This window comes from Metopolophium dirhodum, chromosome 4 (assembly GCF_019925205.1).
Source record: "Metopolophium dirhodum isolate CAU chromosome 4, ASM1992520v1, whole genome shotgun sequence".
Taxonomy (NCBI): Eukaryota; Metazoa; Arthropoda; class Insecta; order Hemiptera; family Aphididae; genus Metopolophium; species Metopolophium dirhodum.
Window position 1 is genome coordinate 8,655,012 of NC_083563.1, and position 20,651 is coordinate 8,675,662.

General features: G+C 30.8%; 2 protein-coding genes and 1 non-coding gene across 3 annotated transcripts; 1 reads left to right on the top strand and 2 right to left on the bottom strand.

The window, feature by feature from the left end:
- Positions 1 to 12,087: 12,087 nt before the first annotated feature.
- Trnar-ucu (transfer RNA arginine (anticodon UCU)) lies at positions 12,088 to 12,160 on the bottom strand. Its single transcript has one exon. It is a non-coding gene; the product is annotated as a tRNA-Arg (tRNA).
- A 621-nt stretch (positions 12,161 to 12,781) lies between these two features.
- LOC132942942 (centriole and centriolar satellite protein OFD1-like) lies at positions 12,782 to 17,557 on the top strand. The gene is made up of 8 exons (XM_061011660.1): positions 12,782 to 13,229; positions 13,320 to 13,518; positions 13,625 to 13,875; positions 14,098 to 14,274; positions 14,329 to 14,563; positions 16,010 to 16,140; positions 16,209 to 16,413; positions 16,475 to 17,557. Exons 1-8 carry the CDS (start codon positions 13,141 to 13,143, stop codon positions 17,555 to 17,557), a joined length of 2,370 nt encoding a protein of 789 aa, XP_060867643.1. The 5' UTR covers positions 12,782 to 13,140.
- Positions 17,494 to 18,621, bottom strand: LOC132942943 (uncharacterized). The gene is made up of 3 exons (XM_061011661.1): positions 18,439 to 18,621; positions 17,795 to 18,016; positions 17,494 to 17,733 (listed from the first exon to the last, which is right to left on the bottom strand). Exons 1-3 carry the CDS (start codon positions 18,619 to 18,621, stop codon positions 17,599 to 17,601), a joined length of 540 nt encoding a protein of 179 aa, XP_060867644.1. The 3' UTR covers positions 17,494 to 17,598.
- Positions 18,622 to 20,651: the final 2,030 nt, after the last annotated feature.

The window sequence follows — 20,651 nt, forward strand, 5'->3', positions numbered from 1 at the left end:
GTATTATAGTTATTCACTAAAAATGCCAAATTTTAAAAAACTTGCTCAGGACAAAAAAAGATGCCATTTAACTGACCATAATGATAAAAAATTATATTTTTAATAATTCTAGTTAGAAATAAATGTATAAAAACTGACAATTGTAGTCATTAAAAACATTTAGTTGTACTACAATATTTGTATAACATTTAATTAATTGTACGTCGTAAATTTCGTCTTAAATAAAAATAAACAAACTTACCAACTACATTGTTTGGATTTTTTTTTTTGGAATTTGAAAATTATTATTTAAATTATACAGACCTCTTAGGAAATTAATTGCAAGTCCCTGATATAAAACATTATTTATAGGTACCTACACCAGTTGTATATTATTCTATACATAATACATATATAAATATATTATAAAAATATTGTCTTCTCGGCTTAGTAATCTATGATAGTGGGATTCGCGTTCAAAATTCATTAGATCACTATAAATATATTACGTTGTAATTTTATATCGATCTAAACTATTGCGGTTTATACAATGTCGAGAATTATGATTGATTTTAATGTTTTTATTTTTACTTCAAAAGCTTCAAATAGATAATAGATCAGAGCACAGATGGTACACAATAGACAAGACGCATTAATTTGGAATGCTCTTTGTAAACATAAGTAGTTATCTATAAAATGTTGAGCCTTTTAATTTATATTATTGTAGAACTGTTATTACTGTACAGATGTTGTAGTTTGCGATTTTCATTTATGGTTTTTAATGTTATTACTTTTAAATCTCCCCGTAACTGAATTATCGTTAAAAAATAATAACTAAATGCTACACCGTGTTTTTATAATTTTTAAGCAACCATAGTACCATTGTACGCGTAAAGAAATTTGTAGTGCTAAAAAAAATAAACGACGGTCGGGCTGTAAAAATAATTTATTGTATAATAACATTTGTTAAAAAACAATTACAATATTAAAGATGGAAAATGTAATATTAAATATTGTCTGAACGTAATTTTCTGATCGTAAACACAACCCTACACATTTAAGTGGTTTTAATACTAATTAACATATTAGACAATAAGAATAATTAATTTATTCTAAAATTGAAAAAAATAATTTTCATAATTTTTAACTTTTATGAATTTAATTCAACCAAACATTTTTTTCTATACTTTTCAACTCGTACTTTTTGACGAGAAAACTTTTATGTATTTATTCATTTAAATTACATAAATTGATAATCAACATAAAATGATTGTATTAATAACTAATAAACAACTGTGTTTTTACTACATTACTGTCTAAAAAAATGTATTTCAATAATTTTAACAAGATTATGATAAAATCTTAATTTTATTAATTACACTCGATGGACAATGAGCCACAATAACTAAATAAACTAAACTAAAATTCAAAAAACTCAAGTTCTTAAAATTCCGTAAAATTGTCCATTATACACATTTCTAATCTTTAAATATTATTAACATCTCGATTAACATTATTATATTATTATTTAATATTAACGTCAACGGAAGTTTAACATGGTGGATAATTAATGTGATATACTTACAGGAATAAGAATTAACAAAATTATACATGGGTAGGTATATGATAAATTAATACACAGAAACAATGCATATTACTAACTATACATATGATAATAATATGTTAGTATAGATAAGCAAAAACATAGTAAACTATAAGATAATTATAATTTATAATTGATTAAGATATTTAAGTGTGACATGAGAATTTAAAGCTATTAACAGCTCTGAGCATGCGATGCGAGGTTTGAATTATGCCTATATGATATTTCATGTGCCAGCAATTCGGATTGGTTTCTAGAAGAATAGGGAGGCACTCTACATGATATGGCAGTAAAGAGATCAGAAACGTCGAGCAACCCATTTAACATAGCTGATAAGTCTGCTTATTTAAGACTATTTCTGTATAATATTGTGCAGGGATGTGCGTGCATAATATACAGAATCCGGGTGATCGTTTTCGGGATCGGGAAAAAAAACTCGGCCGTTGTATTTTCGCAATAAAGTTTTTTCCTTATCGTCCTGTTTGTTCTTTAGTGTTTGTGGTCGCCGTGACCCGCAATCCGCAAACAAAAACGAGATCGCAGCACGCCAAGATTACGGGGGAATCCGATTTTCGATTAAATTTTCCGGTTCTAGAAAATCAATACTTACTGTATTTTTTCCTCGGAAGATGCGACGATGGGTATTATCGACGGCGAGATCGACATTGCAACAATAATCAGGCACGTAACGGGGATTTTTCAAAAAGGGGTGTTCCAATTTAATATAATATTTAAACACAACTATGGGTGGAAGGGTGGTGTCATAACACCCAAAACACCCCTCCCCTTCCCTCGACCAAATACACGCCTCAGTCAATAGTGATATTTGTACTTAACATTGGTATTTGATATCATTATACGACCATTTAGTCAACATTAATTAAGCCAGCAGACACATAAATGCGTATACATTTTAGGAATTTGCTTTAAATTATGTGAGAATAATATCATTGATAATATATGTATAAAATTAACCAATAGCGTTATAAATTATGATATTGTTTTTTCTTAACTACAGTGAGTGATTTTAAAGCTATGCGTGGCCAATGCTGCAAAATAGATTTGTATCGTTACCGAATATGGCTTTGCGTGCAAATTCAGCGGCCGAAGCACCTACAGATGTCGGTTGGAAATCCACGCCCGACTTGATGGTACCTGCTGTCGACGATCATCGGTCGGATATGCTGAAACCGTCTGAAAGCAGCGATGTCCTTAGTTTCCCGGTGAACAAGAGATCTGTGTCTTTACCTAATGTGGCCGTGCGTAAAAATTCCTCGGGCGATGCTCCCGAAATTGGATTGTCGTTCGGTACGTCCGCGGAGTTGCCCGTTTCGACGGATTCGCCATCACGTGCCGAATCGTCTGTTTTGGCATTGATGCCACCTGCCACTGCAGAAGATGGCTGCTGGATCAAAACGCCGTTATCCGTCTTGTCGCCGTTGCCACTGGTAGAAGCCGGAGTAACGGATACGGTACCCAGCAGAGGCCGTAGTGACGCCTATGTAATGAATTTTACATTTTTTAATATAAAAATATGATTCTATGGTTTAAGCCACCTGCCTAATACCTTGCTATTTTTTATTTTAGTTTGCTTATATTATGTTACCTACATTACGCTTGTTAATTTTCTTGTGTATAGACTAAAGGTATTTTCGGTTGTACCATATACGGGAGAGTGTGAGACTGTCGTAGATTCCGACTGTAGGTATAGGTTCCATTGTATAAAAACAAAATATGTATTTGTGTATTAATATAATATTATGTATTGTTGTGCAAATGTGCTGTGTACCGACACGGCTTTGTATACGATTTCGTTATTATGTCCATGCGTTCAGCAATAATTAGTAAATTTTCCGTCAGCGAGTTTACGTGTGCCGTTGATATCATAATTATTCCAGTCGTTCGATTGGGGTTATAGTCACTTTGTAATTTATATGCAACAACGAATAAACAAATAAGTACAAATTTCAATAAATAGAGTACCTATTAATGGGCCGGCGTATAGTATATGCAAAAAGGTATACGTATTAAACTTGCCGTGGTGAAACGAAGACGGCCTTTGGACTGTTCGGTATTGCGTATTTTATACATTGCGCTTTTTGGATTAAACGTATAAATGCTTCTACGTCACCTAGTTAACAGATTGTCCGTGGCAATAAATATTTAATTAAAGTCTAAAAAGTAAATATAAGCCCCAAAATAAAATGATAACAAACTTACGTGTAAACATTGACTCTTCCGGTAAAACCTAGCTAGAGTGCCGCCGTCGCCGAAGAAACAGCTTTCTTCACAGTGCCGCAATAACCGAGTGTGTTGCGTGTGTTAAACACACGGGCCCAAGGCCCCAACCCATAATAGGGGGCCCAATGATAAAAAATTAAAAATATATAGAAAGAAAAAAATAAAACCATTTTGTTATAATAATAATTATTAATAAAGATCGAACAATAGATCGGTTTTGTTTTGTACACAACATCAAACATACATCAACGTTTCTTTTGCGGCCTGTATAACCGAAATTAAAAAAGTTTGGTTGCAATTGATTAAAGTGCGTCATACGAAGGAATGCGCATTTTGACCGGTTTAGTGTAAGTGTATTTACGCGTTTCAATTATTGGTGTCTATTTTTGTTATGCGGGAAAAACGAGACCGGGCTCACTTTTATATTGCACGTTCAAAAGGCGGGATCTTCTACGGTCGGTGTTTTGTAGTCGGTCAATAAGCTATCCATTTTGATAACGTATGTATGTAAAAACTTAGTTGCGATATTTATTTGAATAATTAAATTTATAAAATAATAAATAAGTGATTGCCATAATTTTTTTAAGTGAGTACAGTATTAGTATTTGTGAGTTTCTAATTGAATGTTAATGTATGGTATGTTCAATTTATTTGTTATTTGATAATTATTTATATTTAAAATGAATAAAAAAGGCTACAAATTATTACATTTATTTATTTGTACGAAAATCGCTGTACTTTTGCGAATCCGCTCCATAACTCATTACGAAAATATTGAGTTTAAGCAATATTAACATTGAAACAATTTATTTTATTTTATTTTCCTCGTCTTAAAAAAAATGGTTTAATTCAGCTGAAAATAAATTCCATTTTTCCGACTGAAAATCAAATGACCCCTCCTTTGGTTCGTCCCTGTGACTGCTTTATCGCGGCGAGATGAGGCTAGCGTATAGTAATGTTAAGAATCTGTAGTCTTAAGTTGGTACAGTCATGTCTCAGAGGGTTTGTGCTGAATATTCAATATTAAAGGAGAGTGGTTCAAAAATGTATTTTGGACACGTTCAAGACGTAGTCCTCGGCTATGTAGGAGTGTCGGACCGGACTGCCGATCCACTTTCCTGCAGCAACGGAAAAATATAAGGAACAGATGAAGCATTTGGCTGACTAAAATAATGTTGTGTTACGTTTGATAAATCCGAGAATTTTAAATGCTCTATAGACAGTTATGTCGAAGTGAGGACTAAAACTAAAATTTGTTGAAGACTTAAAGCCTAGATCTTTAATGCAGGTAACACGTTCTAGTTGTTTAGACTCATTAGAGATAAAGTTGAATAAGATATCCATTTACAAAAAGTAGTTTATGACTAGTTTATGAAATATCTTTAGATCGTCTATATTAATAGAAATTTTACTGGAGTAAGCGACCGGCTATCGTAATATTATAGTGATACTTAATGAATAAAGCTTAAGTAGTCAAAGTATAGTGTTTTTATTCGTTGCTATAGAATATTCAAAATTATTTGGGATTTTTTTGAATATATGAAATATATAGGTATATCGTGCATAGATAAAATCAACAACATATTTTTATTTTTTTTTTCGATTCAACCTAAGTTTTTATCATATAATATGAAAAATTATTTCCTCGTATGTTTTTTTTTTCAGCAGCAGCAGTTAAAAAAAATATCAAAAATAAATGGACAAAATTTCATTTTATAAGCATTTGAAGCTCAAATTTTTAATTTTTAACTAGCTATTAAACTAAAAATAAAGATCTTTCCCTCAAACAACTTTTGTTATTTTGTTGTAATTCAAAAAATATTATGCGTAGTGATTTGAAAATTTTCGTTACTAAGTATATTATTATTTACTATACACATTGGACAATGACATGTTCAAGATAGTTAAATGTATTTTTATTTAAAATACCATTAACCTATCCATGACATTATACGATACGTTGATATTGACTTTTAAATTAATAACAGCTATAGTAATGTATTATATTATGAAATAATATTATAATAATCACCGTAATTATATAATATAATATGCTATTTATTTTGGCAACAATTCGTTCAAACTACTGTATTACTAATAAAATTAAATGATTAATAGAATTATAAATGTATGATAAAATAGCCTTAGAAATAAAGCCACTAATGTCGTATCCGATCAGGATTTATTGTTTTTCGTATGCAACGATCTATCATTAAATTTAAATTTAACACATCATTACAGTGACCTAATCAATGACAAACTACACTATGATGCAGCAGAAGCGAGTTCCTCGGTTTTTCATTATGCATACCAAACATTTTAATTAACCTGATATCGTTAAATTAGCCATACGCAAATTACAATTTATTATATCACACTAAAATAATTTATGAGAATCATTTTTAAATATGTCGATAAAACCGTTATAACTTAATTTTTATCTCAGAATTCTGCATTTGACTTGTTGAGCTTTTAGCTGTCCCTAAAATTAGTTTGCCAAGAGCACACATCATTTTTACAATCACGCATGGTAAGGTAATTCGAATCCCACGAGAAACGTATTCTCCGAGCCACTAAATTACATATTGTGTTTTAGATTATGCGTTACCGAACGGTTTTATTATGAATCAAAGCTTCCAAAACAAAGATCTCTTGAAGCTTATGGCTTATATCTATGGCATTTACATAAACGTTTGATTTTATAAGTACGTTAAAATCTATTAGTATAAATAAAGAAACTATAACCTGAAGCCTTATGAGAATTTTAAATCTATGACTACATGCGAAAATTGTTGTAAAGTGAGGGTAAAATGGAGTTACCTTACCCTTTAACGCTTCAAAAAGTGTTTAATTCTCTTGTGACTTTGAGACAGAAACAACAATTTGACAGAGTAAATATGTTCTGCAAATTGCTTATATTCATTTTTTTCTTTTAATTTGTTGTCTAGATTTTGGTTGGATAAAATAATAATAATAATGGTTATAATTTTATATATAATTTTTTATATAATTTTATGTATGATAAGTTATAACTTATTTTTAACCAAGTATTTTTTCCCCTATTAACTTTACATTTTTAGAGTATAACTATAGGTATATTGTTTATTAGATGTTTTTCATTTTAAATGCTTACATTTGCAAACTTATGAGTATGAGTAAGTGATAACTGACCAACATCCATTTTTAACGCCTTAAATTATATTTAACATACATCTATAGGTATGTCGTGTCGTATACATTCTATATTTAAAAAAAAATTTTAAAACATTTATTTGTAACAGGCAGCCTCTTAGAATATTATTTATACCGTTTCAAGAATTTGAATTCTAAATAAAATCGGGAACGATAATTTTTATTTAACGTAGTGAGGAACCAATAATTTCTTTAATGATGTTCATTATTTTGATGTTTTGATGTCAAGTAATTATTATAGAACTAAAACATTATTTATAAACTACGGATTAAATAAAAATAATAAAAGTAAATATTAGATATAATATTTTTTAAAACATGTTAAAAGTTTTTAATGACATATTATATTCAAGTTCTATTTGCTCGGATTTAAAATGTATTTATGACACCTTGTAGTCTGTAAGCATGCTTATATATAGGTAATTACTTTGTAGCACTATATGTCTATGTATAGACAGTAAATTAAATATGTATCTATTTCACAAGAGCTTTATACATATAGCACAAAACCCGTGTATAATATTAGAATAAAATAACCTTTTTCAAACTAACAAGTAATTGAGAAGTATTCAAAACCTATACTGTGCTTTGTACACTTTTTTAAATCCCTACTAAATCTTGTTATGGTACTTTTCTAGAGGGAACCCAATTTAATATAAAACGAATCCTAAAATACTTTGAGCTTGAAAATACGTGAAAAAACAGTTGACCCAGAATATTTAACTTCTTTGATAGGTATATGCATGATGATGAGAGAAATTTAAATGTTTTATTAACTGGCGGTCCATAACGAAGAAAAACTATTTAGGTTTTTCGTTATAGGTATGAAGCATAATATTTTAGAAAAAAATTTAATATAAAATTAATTTACGGACCATATTTCAAATAAAAAAATGTATTCCAATTAAAATGACTGTTAATATTGTTCGTGATTCCTGGAATATTCAAAGTAATTGTTACGAAACTTTTCTTATATATATTATGTTTTAACAAATGTTGGTGATATAGGGAATTGAATGTATTGTCTACGTCATGTTGTTATCTTGTGTATAATATACTATATAATATTATTGAGTATAGATATATACCTAGTACCTACAGACTACAGTTGAACAGCCTGTATCAAATTCATATATATTACCAGTTACCACGAAATTAATGTATACATATGTGAAATGTGTGTTACTATGAAAAATATAAATTTTTTTATGAATATAAAATCTAAGCTTTTTGTGAAAATAAAAACATTATTTGTATAGGTACTGTGTACACTATCGGGCGCGTATTTAACGGTGACAATGTATATTATACATTATACGCAATACGCATGATATGTAATCTGATTACATTCGTGTAAATTGAAAATAAATAGGTACATAGGTAATATATTTTATTTAAATGGAATTTGTAAATTGTAAACATGAAAAACTAATGATTTTAATTGAAGGTTTTAAATTTAATTTTGCATACAAATCGATACAAATAAATATTTTATAGTATCGCTATTTTGTCGAAACCACAACTATTCATGTTGATGACAATAATGTTTTAGTAAATTAGTAAAACGAGTACCTATGTTGATTTTATTTTGTAGTATTTAAATATTATATTTATCCTTTATACTTTTTGTATTAATTAGGTTATAGTTACTGTATAGATTTTAGAACACAATTATTGGTTATGAGAACCACCTCCTCGTAGTCTTGGTGGTACCTGGGTAATTCTAAATGGTTATCAAAGTATAATTTAGTAAAACCTAGATTTGACAGAAACGAAAATCAAACATTTTTGTTTAGGCAGAAACTTTCAACAAACTAACGATAGACCTGGTTTTAGTCATTCAGTTGCTGAATGCTGTCGGTTAAAAACAAAATAAAAGTATAATGCATACCTACATTTTATATTTATTTTTAGTTTGATTTAAAAACAATTTCTTCAAAAAAGGTATTAGCAGAGTACATGTACATCACTTCCATGAAAAGAAACAACTAGTGTGAAATACCTAGGCATGTACTATAAATTAATCAAGAATACATCCATATTCGCCCATTTAAAATATACAAAAGAAATTCCATGTTTTAATATTAATCTATAGCAAATTATAATAGCAATGTGATCAAAATATGCACATAAGGTATCAGTAGAAAAAGAAATAGAAATTGAAATAGATAAAAAAAGAAAGGCCGGAATAAAATGGGTTTGGGAGTTTATTGTTGCAGAATACTGGGCCAAATACCTCCCAGTCTACCCTAAATATTATAAATATTATTATGCTGCAATAGCATAGTCTTCTATAGTTCTATAATATCCGTGCATGAATATAATTGGCCTTTACTCAAGGCCCTCTTTTTTTTTTAGTTTGGTACTGTTATACCCAATACTATATGTGCACTCAATGGTAAATGTTAATACGTGAATCATGAATTTATGTTCGTCTCGTAAAGTTTATTTTTGCAGTCATTACTAAAAGACTACCTACATTTCCCGACAAAATATTCTGATCTCACCATATTATTGTTTTTAGTGTCAAAAATGAGTCCCGTAAAGTGCACTAATTCCTCAGTTGATAAATAATCACCTATGTAAGATCATATATAAGTATATTAATTATTAATTAATAGGCGAATTTCTTTTTTTTTGTCTACGGTATTAAGTGTCAATATAGCATCCTTTAATCGACCATCTTTGCTGTACATATTATACTGTAGACTGTAATTGTGTGTCTGTTCGGCAAGCGTAAATCTTTACGGAGTTGGTGAATTTTATTGCACAACGAAACATTATACTTCATTAATATAAATCTATTATGTTATTTTATTAATCTTGTGAAATAACATAGGAAATTAAAATATGGGTTTGTTTTCGGAGTTCGTGAATTATTCAATTTCGAAACTTTAGGCGCACAAAATAAATATAATGGTTCATTAATAATTTCCATTGAGTCATTGTTTATTGATGGTTAAATTTAAATATAACTAAAACTGCTGGAAAACTTTGAATATTTACAGTATATATACATACATATTGTGATTGAATTATGTGACTACTGTGGTTCATCGATATATGTAACATTATCATATAAAAATGTTGGGCAATCTAAAATACCATTCTAGCTAATAGATATCTGACTTCGATGAAATCTCAAAAATTAAAATAGTATTTTTCTTTCTACTTTGTATATAATTAAAAAAAAATGCAACGTTATTCATATACTTTACATAAAAATAAACAATAATTTCCACTTACGGCTTTTAAAAATTAAATTCTATAAATGTATAACAAAAGAACAAAAAGAAAATTCAATTTCAAAATTCTATATTAGCACAAAAACTTCATATTGTTTTAACTGATTTAATACTGCTGTCTGCAGTGGCCAATTCACCGTAGGTAGGTAGGTATACCTATAGGTACTCGAAACCATAATGTTATATAAAACGAAAATCTGAGCACCAAATTGAATTTTACTTTGAAACGGATAAAAATAGTTGTAACTTTTTTATCTGTTCGTATATAATATATATTGTTTAGAAACTTTATTTTAACTCGAACACTTGCACTAGCTACGTGAGTTTCACTTTCGCGCAACAAATGCAAAACAGTCCACGCCTAAGTCGCACATAAATAAAATAGCAAATAGCAATATCCACTAAAAGCTACACGATATGTAAGTCGTACGAGTATAATATGAAATTATATAGGTCGTAACTTAATACTTAGGACAACTCGTATCAACAATATGGCGTGCTCAAGACACCAAAATGCTATCAAAAGGGATAGAACTATATAGGTCTATAGGGATGTAAATCATCAAATTATCGACAATCGAAAATATTTATAAAAAAATAAAATAACGGAAACATGAGTAGATAAATTGTCATTAGTGCATTTAATGCGTTTGATTTTTCGATTATAATATTGATGATGGTTGCCGAAGTTCTTGATTTTACGAGGAATATTTCGATATTGGAAGAAAGTAGAAACTTATATATTACTAACTAGAGTAGGTTTTAACACCATCGTCAAACACCATTTGCGCTCATATAGGTATACATATTTTGTGGTTTTATCATTAATATACTAACTGATTCCATGCACTTTGTTGCCCATACAAATGGCAATTCTTAAAAAAATTATGATTGTTCAACTTCTTTGGGTGTTGCTTGTTGCAGTAAGTGCAACTCAGCCACCCTGGTAGGCAATCCGACTACGTCATCCATCTTGGTATAGGCAATGTTCAAAAATTCAATTTCATGCAAGCTTGTACCTGATCTTAATAATTTATGGACCTGACTACCGAATAACCAATGGTAACCAATAATAAATAAATACTAATTATACTAATTTTACTAGTTATTTCTCCTATAACCAATATCAATCATTTATAAACAAAAATGTCCACCGTAAATCTCAAAATTCCCGTTTGAGCACCTCCACGGTTGGTGGTAGGAGGGTGAAAAATACTTAGACTTATTCTCATACCTACCAAAAATGTCATTAAAATTTAAAATCGGTCGAGCCGTTACGTAGGAGTACGTACACTAATACGAGTTTTATATATTAGATTACAACTTATAATACATCGCATAATCGCATCTCATTTAAAATTCTTACACCAATACATATCAGAAATTTATAGAATCCCATAGATGCATGTTTTTTTTCAATAAAAAAAAAACGATATGATGTCCCACACTACACGGTCTATCACCACTCAAGTCTCAATTAGCTGCCCCGCTAGATTATATTATTATTATTATGATAATGGGTCACTTGTGCATGTCAAAATAGTAAACACTCCAAACAAATAATTATTAAATTACTTATAATATAATAATAGTTTCTGTCGTGAGTAAATAAGCGACTGATTTAGGTACAATAGCCAATAGGTACCAACTTACTGGACACTACTGATACAGGTGTAATGTAGTTGCACCACACCATACGATCATCATTTTACAACTGTAATTAATTAAAACAATATCATTAATATAAAAATTAATAATTGATAAGTAAGCTATATTATAGTTTGAGAAAAAAAAACGCGGAAAAAATTGCAAAAAATTTATCCAATTCATCCCTGGTGGGGATCGAACCCACGACCTTTGGATTAGAAGTCCAACGCGCTATCCTCTGCGCTACAGGGACATCTGCGTGCCTCGTGTATTATGAGATTATTTGACTACAACATTTGATAATTTTATTTTTACTTTCATTATTTTACAAAATTTTCTATTCGTATGGTTTATTTTCCCTATTCGTTATAAATCGTACGGTAATATTTCATACAGCCAATCAACTGTACAATCATATTTATAATTATTTAAAATATTGTATTATGCCCCGCTCGATTTGTTCACGAAAATTTGTCTACTATTATGTTGTGCTATTATTCAGGTCGTAATAAATTATTCAATGAATTATTAGGCATCATTATGACAAATCTTAAATCCTGTTCCGGTCCATTAAGTAAGACCTATAGTTCATGATCGTCAAGATCTGTAAAGAATCTAAAAAACATAAATATATTATAAAAAATCTTCATGCTAAACATTAACTACCAACTACTCATGAGTCATCATAATTATAACCAACTGGCTACTACCAAGTAACAAACCAGAAGGCAGAAATACGTAGTAAGTACTAAGATATCAATATGCTCTCTATTCTATATTTCTATGTAACAACTGAAGTTAACTACTAAGACCACAGAATAAAAACTAAAGACATGATAACATATACTTATCACTTATCAGTTTATCGACTATCAAGTAGTCGCACTTCGTTACGAATATGTTTTTGTTTATGGTTTTTTACAGTTTCTAAAAAACAACTTACAAGGTACGAATTAACAAGCTCATTGCCGAATACACATTACTCTTGCTGATGCGAGTGACTGAGTTGGTTGACTGGCTAATGTCTATTGAGCATCGGCTTCTAACTAGTGGCTATCTAAATAAAAAGAGTACTATTTTCTATTATATTATATTATATGAAATTGCGTCTTACGATGTAGCTTTATAAGTAGGCAGAGAGGTAAAAATTAAATTTATTAACTCATCTACAAGTTTGCAGTGGTACTGTTAATATTATTATACTTGTCTAACTTACTCTATATCTACCACACTATGGACGTTGATAAGTGGAAAAACGAATTTTTAACTTCTCACAATACCGGCGCCGAAAATGCAGATATTCAAAGTAAATTTTACCCATGGTATGCCATTTTTATCACTGAATTACTACCACCTACCTATGTGATTGGTATTTATGTTTGTTTATTTTGTTTGTTTCTACGCATCTAAAGGTTTAAAGATAAAGGGATAATTAACAATCTGCGAGCACACATAAGAGAACAGATGATCACTACTCTGGAAAACAGCTCTACGTGGAACACTAACAAAAGAAACGTCACCTCTCCAAAGATTCAGGCCATCAACCTCTTAGTTGCTGATTTTCTGATGAACCAAGAAAATGTGTTCACATTGTCCGTGTTCATTACGGAAGTAGGTTTTGTTTTGACTTTTTTGTGATATTGCACACATACACTATAAAGCTTAAATTATAAAATAATTGCGTTACATCTCGTCTAAAAGTACAATTTTTTTCTAGGTACCGTTATTGGGCAATTTACATGAGTTCTCTTCCTATGTAAATCGTTTGGGTGATAGCACTCGAAAAATTCCAGTCACCAAGCCTAGTTTTCAATTAAATGATGTTCAGGATATTTTAGAAGCATTAGGCATTCAACCGAATTCTGATATCATCGAATTGACGTGCCAATACTATTTTAATGAAAAACAAGTTCATTCATTGTTGGCTTGCCTATTCAAATCAATGACTACTTTAAAAAATAATCTCAGGTGTCCTAACACTATAATAATTATTATTTTAACAAAATGTAAAACAATTTTAATTTAATAACTGGTCAGTAGATGCATAATTATTGAAAAATTAAAATGGCGAGAGCCTTATCAAAACTCAAAATATAAATCCTCTTCACTTTGGCCAGATAGTTAAATTATATTCACATTTATAAAAAGTAAACTGTTTATCACATGTATTAATAATTTCTATTATTACAGTCAAGACAATGAAGTTAAAATCAATCAAAATTGTAAAGAAACAAACAAATCTAATAACATTGAGAGTAATACTTTTGAACATAGATTAAATAGTTGGCTTGTAAGTGTCGAGGACATCCTGAGTTCATTCAATTTAAAAGAAGGACAGAAAAATACTTTGAAAATATTATTAAAAAAGTAATAATACTTAATAAATTGTAAGACATTATTTTTATCAATTTTAATTTCCAGGTACCATCAAAATATCAATGCTCAAGAAGAAACTAAGTACAAAGAACACTTAAAAAAACTAGAAAGACAGAACAAGGAAATGGTAGAAAAAGTTGCGGATGTAGAACAAATGCTGACTGCACATTTTCATTCTCGTGATAGTAAATTTTTGTTTCAAAAAGAAGAAGTAGAATATGCCACACAACAGCTCCGTTTAGAACAACAGCAGCTCTATCAATTAATTAATGTAATTGAAGTAAGTGAGAAATGTTAATTTAAATAGCAACATAAAATTTTAATTTTTTTTTGTTAGGTATCTACAAAAAAAAAAGCTAACATCTTTAACAGTAAGTATATAAATAATAAATATATTATATAGATATAATATATTTGTATTTTCTTTTGGTTCTATAGAATGTTTAGTTATATTATAATTAAAATCATAAATGAATGACTGAAACTGTTATCTTATAACAAAAATATTTTGTGGGTAATCAAACTCCTATTCCAACTCGCTCAACTTCTTACTGCCATAATCATATGTTACATAAAGTACTTAGATTAGCAAATCTGGAATGACCTTTGTTCACACCTTAAATGCTTACTATAATGTTATATTACTCATTCAATACTTATTTTATGTTTACCGTTCATCCCAAAACTCACGTTAGCTGCACACAACTACTAAAGTATTTACATTTACTTTAATTATTAATTAATTGTTATAACCAGGGCCGGTAGCAATGGGGGTATGGCAGGTCGTCACACCTCCCCTAAATTTCTGTACTTATTAATTGGTATTTTCTTAATAGCATAGAGCTGTTAGCAATTAAACAACTTGTTAAAACCTGTTTTCCTACATTTTTTTAAACTTTATAATAAAAACGAAAACGGTCCTCGGTAGTCAGCAGTATTTTGATTTCTAAATCAGTAATTACAGAGGATGACACTATTAAGAGAGTCACACCCGCCGGTGTTGTCTCCATCTTACACACGTACGACATGGACAATCCGCATTTAAGCAGTCTAAGTAGAACTTGCCCAATTTTGGTTTTAGAGTAAAAATACCTATTATAAATTTTAAATGTGACAATATTTCTGAGGGCAAGTCGTTGCATTTTTTCCATTACACCCAATATAACGTTCATTATATCGTTTAGAAATAGAAAAAATTTCAACATTTTTAAGATACCATACTAGTTAATTGTAAGAAAGTTATAATATTCTCTGACTTTCAACAGACATTAAGCCAAGTTCACACTTTTCATGTTGTGTGTCGTATTGTGGTGTCAATCAAATAATATTCTGATTAAATGTTACTTTTTTGGTAACTTACATCGATAAATATATATAATGATACAATAAAAAAAATTATAAATTTAAAGGTGAAGTATTTTTTTTTCTCATATTATTAGAGTTGAAATAGGGCGTCAACTGCTCAACTATTATGGTTACCAGTTGTAATCATAGTTACCACACCCATACATGATATAGCTGTGAATCCAGCTTTAATGTTCTAAAAGTGATAGAAATAGATACTTTTTTTTTATTGTTGTGAATTAAAATAACATCAGACTTCTTAATTTAATTTAATTCTTATTTCTTATGCTATAAAATATTTTACTAATTTACTAAACTTTATTTCAATTATGTATCTTAATAAAATTAATAAATAAATAACTAATATAACTTCATGGCACAGGAAAAAGAAAAGTTCATGCAAGAAAAATTGAATAAGTCAGAAGAAGAACACAAAAAAAAATTACAAGATATTGAAAATCAAAAATATGAATTAAGATTAAAAGAAATGGACATTTTAAGGCATGAAAAAATGTTAGTATTATTCATACTTGCGCCTATAAAAAAATAAAATATTCTTTTACTATAGTGGATGCTTTCAGGTTAAAAAGAGAATCACTAAATTGCATGAATGAAACAAAAATTAGTGAATCCAGTCAAATTAAACTGCTGCAAGAACAGAATATTGATTTGGCAAAACAATTAGGGGAAATAAAATCTAAACTTGACAAGTTTGAAGAATATAATAAAGTTGAGCATGCATGTTCAAAAGAAAATGATAACATTCAAAGAATAGATTCTTCTTGGGTTAGTTAAAAATATTTGAATATTTTGTTTACTTCTAAGTTAAAAATTATTTTTTATTTAGGTACAGGATCGAGAATTGGTGAAAAAATTGCAAAAAGACAATGACGAGTTGCGTGAATTTATAAAAGTCCAGCGACTTAGGATTGAAGAATTGTCAAATAGAGCATCAAATTTGTCAAAACAAATTGAAAAAACTCATCAAATACCAACAACTAAAACAGACTATGAAAATAAAAATGTAAAAAAAAAACTATGCTTTGTTGACGATTCCAAAAAAAAAACCCGTTTTACCAACCAGAACATTTCTTCAACAACTACAGATTACTCAACAACTGTGTTAGAGTCTGATAATCTAACAGAAGATGATATAATACAAGACGCCGAATGCAGATTAAAAACTTTAGAAATGAATACAGCAAAAATAGAACAAAATTTGAAAAATTTCCAAATAAATCGTTCACGCCATAACATAGATTTCAAATTAATTAGAGACAATAGAAAGTCATACAACAAAATTCGTTCAAACTTTTCAGACGACTCAGATTTAGATGCATTAAAACACAGCAGTAACAAGATTAATTTAAAAGAGCTTGCCAACAAGATTGGTTATCACCGATCAATTAGGCGATCCATAAACAATTCACAGTCTGAAAATGATACAAGCCCTGAAATCTTACGAAATATTAAATTTCAGGATTATACGAATTCTACAAATATTTCGCCAATAAAATTATTGTCGTCCAGTATTAAAGAAAATTATATGTCCAAAGAATCACCTGTAAATAAAGTTGGTTCAAAAACTGAGTCTCCAATTAAAAAATCCAATTATCATACTGACATTTCTCAGAATAGATCTAATATATCTACTCAATTGCCAAAAGTAAACAAATTACAAATTGAATCAGATGCAACAAACACGCTTCTTCCTGACACTAACAATGAAGTTCAAAACAATGATAATGTTGATTTACAATTGTTTAAACATACAGAAATAATTGATTCACCGCATAAACAAACATCTGTACAGCGAGACCGTTCAAATGGAGTGGATACTTTGTCAACAAGTAAAAAATTACAAGAAAGTGATCACTCAATTTCATTTGGTAGTAATAAAACTGATAAATCTTCAGACTTTTGGGCATAATAGTAATAAAATTATTTATTTTTATATAAAATGTCCAGGTATTATGATTTATTTTGAACAAGCATGTTTACATATGCCACAGATATCAAGTCTTTTTCTTCAACTCCCATATGAGACATCAGGTCTTCTGCAATTGATTGTCCATCCTCAACTGTTTGGCTATCATTCAAAACTACCTAGATGAATAATAATTAAAATCAATAAATTTATTTTTTAATATCATATTTAAAAACTCACTTCCAGTTCTACAAAATCCCCAAGGCCATCAACCCTATCAAAATGCACTCTTGTTTGGCCAACCATGATCAAACTTCTTTCTTTATTCACGACTCCCCACGTACCCAAGGCATTTGTCAGTACTTTTTCTACATCTTCGTTTACTTGACATTTATTATAAGAGCTTAACTTTGGTCCAGTGCTTTCCTCGCGGTCATAATAAATTAACTCGTTATAAAGACCCTGTGAACATGATAAATCCATAGTAGGTATGTAATATTTTATACAAATACAATAATTAATCGTTAATCAATTAAAACTATTTTTTGATTATTATGCTTTAATTTACATTGTATATTATATTATTACTGTCATACCCAATGTTCTGCATTTTTGATTTGTTGGAGGGCTGGGGTAAAGTACTAACTGTTTTAGTATTTGTCGTTTAGGTAAACAGCTTTCATTTCTAATTTTGGAAAATTGAATATATTTTTAAGATCATCACAAAAATAAATCATTGTTGGGGATAAGATATTATCTAATTACAATAATATAACTAGAGTTGTTTTAATATATTTATAGTTCTTCGACACTTAAATAGAGAAACCCCAAGATTGTTTGTGCAAACCTTCAAAAAACTACAGTCAAAATTATATATTTCCTACCATTTGTCTGAGTTTCAATTTGCCACATTTTCCGGCTGGTAAATTGAAAAACGAGTCTTTTTGTCTCATGACCGTGGGCTCCGGGCAGACGTCATAGGCAGCGTTCGACCGCAATGCTAAAATGCGCTGTTTGACGGCCTCCAAGTCTTCGACTCGAGCTTTGATCTCTACGTTTCTAGGCATGATTTCGTTGAGTAAGGATGTTATATGTTTCCCTGCGCGATAATCCAATGATCCTTCACGTCAAAAACTTTTACTACACAACAAATCTGATTAATCCGACCCACTTGAATCCCGAGTTCTTGTCAACTTTAGACAGACGGAACACTAAAGAAAACTAAAAAGTAACGGCTCACACTGTCTTGTTAAAAGAGTTGCTAAGTCGGGCTAACTGCTAAGTAAGTGGCTACTAGCCGGAGTGTATAGTTGGACAAGTACTTTTTAGTTTTCTTTTACCCGTATCACTTTCTCTATAATATTATCAACACGATGCCAAATATAATTGGCGGGAAACTATCACCGTATCTGACGGCGTATCAGCACAGAAACGATGAAATCGTGGTAGCCGGTTAAATACCATTGGGAAAAAAGATCTGATATTCAGCGATGCAATAACGAATTATTCATGGCTAAATATATTTAGCCGTGGAATTATTAAGGATTTATTTCAAATCCTTTTACTAAAATTTAATAAGTATAGAACAGCTAAGAGTTTAGTTACGACTTACGAGTCATTGCGCTACTGCATTATTATGTAAAACCAATCGGTGTTGTTATCTCAATATTATTATCCTGAAATAAAAAAAAATATGGCGCGACTAACTATTATAACATCGACGCTGTAAACGCCATGTTACTCGATATCTTAGAAGACGTTGTGGTCAACACAGTGGATGGCCCTTACGCTGACGAAAACAACGAACACCTATCGTGCGTTTAGTTTCTCCTCTTCTGTCTGCCATTGATGTGGTACTGTAAGTGCAGGCGACGAGCAGACCCCAGAGTCGGAGGCAGCGGACATGCAGTGTTGTTGGCCACTGGTCACCTCTGCACGTTCTCACGACCTGTCCCGCGGGTTGACCAGTGTCGCTGGCGCGTTTGCTCGGACGCTTGACAACCTTGCCCAGCCCGCGTGGCCAGACAGAGACGGCCGAGGGAGCGGCCAAGAAGCGGAGCGAGATTTTGTGCTGCGGAAACGGTGGAGACGAGCGAAGCGGGCGATGTGGGATACTCCCGTCCTGTGCGTCGCCGTCATCCTGTCCGTCCTCTTCGGTCAAGAGGTGAGCTGTGGACAGTTTCTCATCAGCCTAACCTAACGAGGTGGATCGCATTTTCCTGGTGCTGCTGCCGGGTCCAGCCAACCGACCAGCTCACCTAAACTATTCTTTGCAGCTATACCCCTGGCCGGCTCAATGTTCTCGTCCAACACATCTTCTGAACGCAAAACGTCGTCGAGCGGTCGGAGTGGGATCAACAGGCCCCGACTCCGAGGACGGCGCGTCCCCACACGACGACGTACGACTGCTCGGCAACAAAACTGATTTGTCCTCGTCTGCTTCTGAAATTTCCAAACTGTCGTCTTCCTGGATCGTGTTATTGCCGAGCGGTGCTGCCTCTGGGATCGGAGCAAGCTCCGACTCTGCTGCAGAGGACAACGCATCGCCGCTCGGCAATCCATCACTGTGCAAGGATTCCTCGACGTTTTCGTCGAACTCCTTTTTGTCTGCGTCTCCTAGAATCGGATTGTGTTCTTTAGTCTCCGAAACCCGCACCAATTCGCCATCTCGCATTCTCCCCCCCCCCCCCTTTGTTTATTGTGTCTCCTGTCCGACGTATTTTTTTTCCTTAAATTTCTTTGAATTATCTCAGATTGTCAAATTGTTTACTTATTGTAAATTTTGATTTTTTTTTGATTTTTCTCCCTTTTATTATTATGAATATAATATTATTGATAGCCAATGTGCAATTATTTTCAAACAAAATACTGTTTATTTTTTGAAAATTATTGCTTATACCTTTTTGTATTATTTTTGTTTTTGTAATTAATAAACATATTTTGTGAACACAAAAAATATATCGATAAAATATATATTTTAAACATGAACTAAGATTAAAAAAGATTAAGATTCACTAACTAACTATCTTAGTTCATGATTTTAAATAAAAAAACTCGTTAGTCGATTATACAAAGTATAATGACCATAGTATAAACG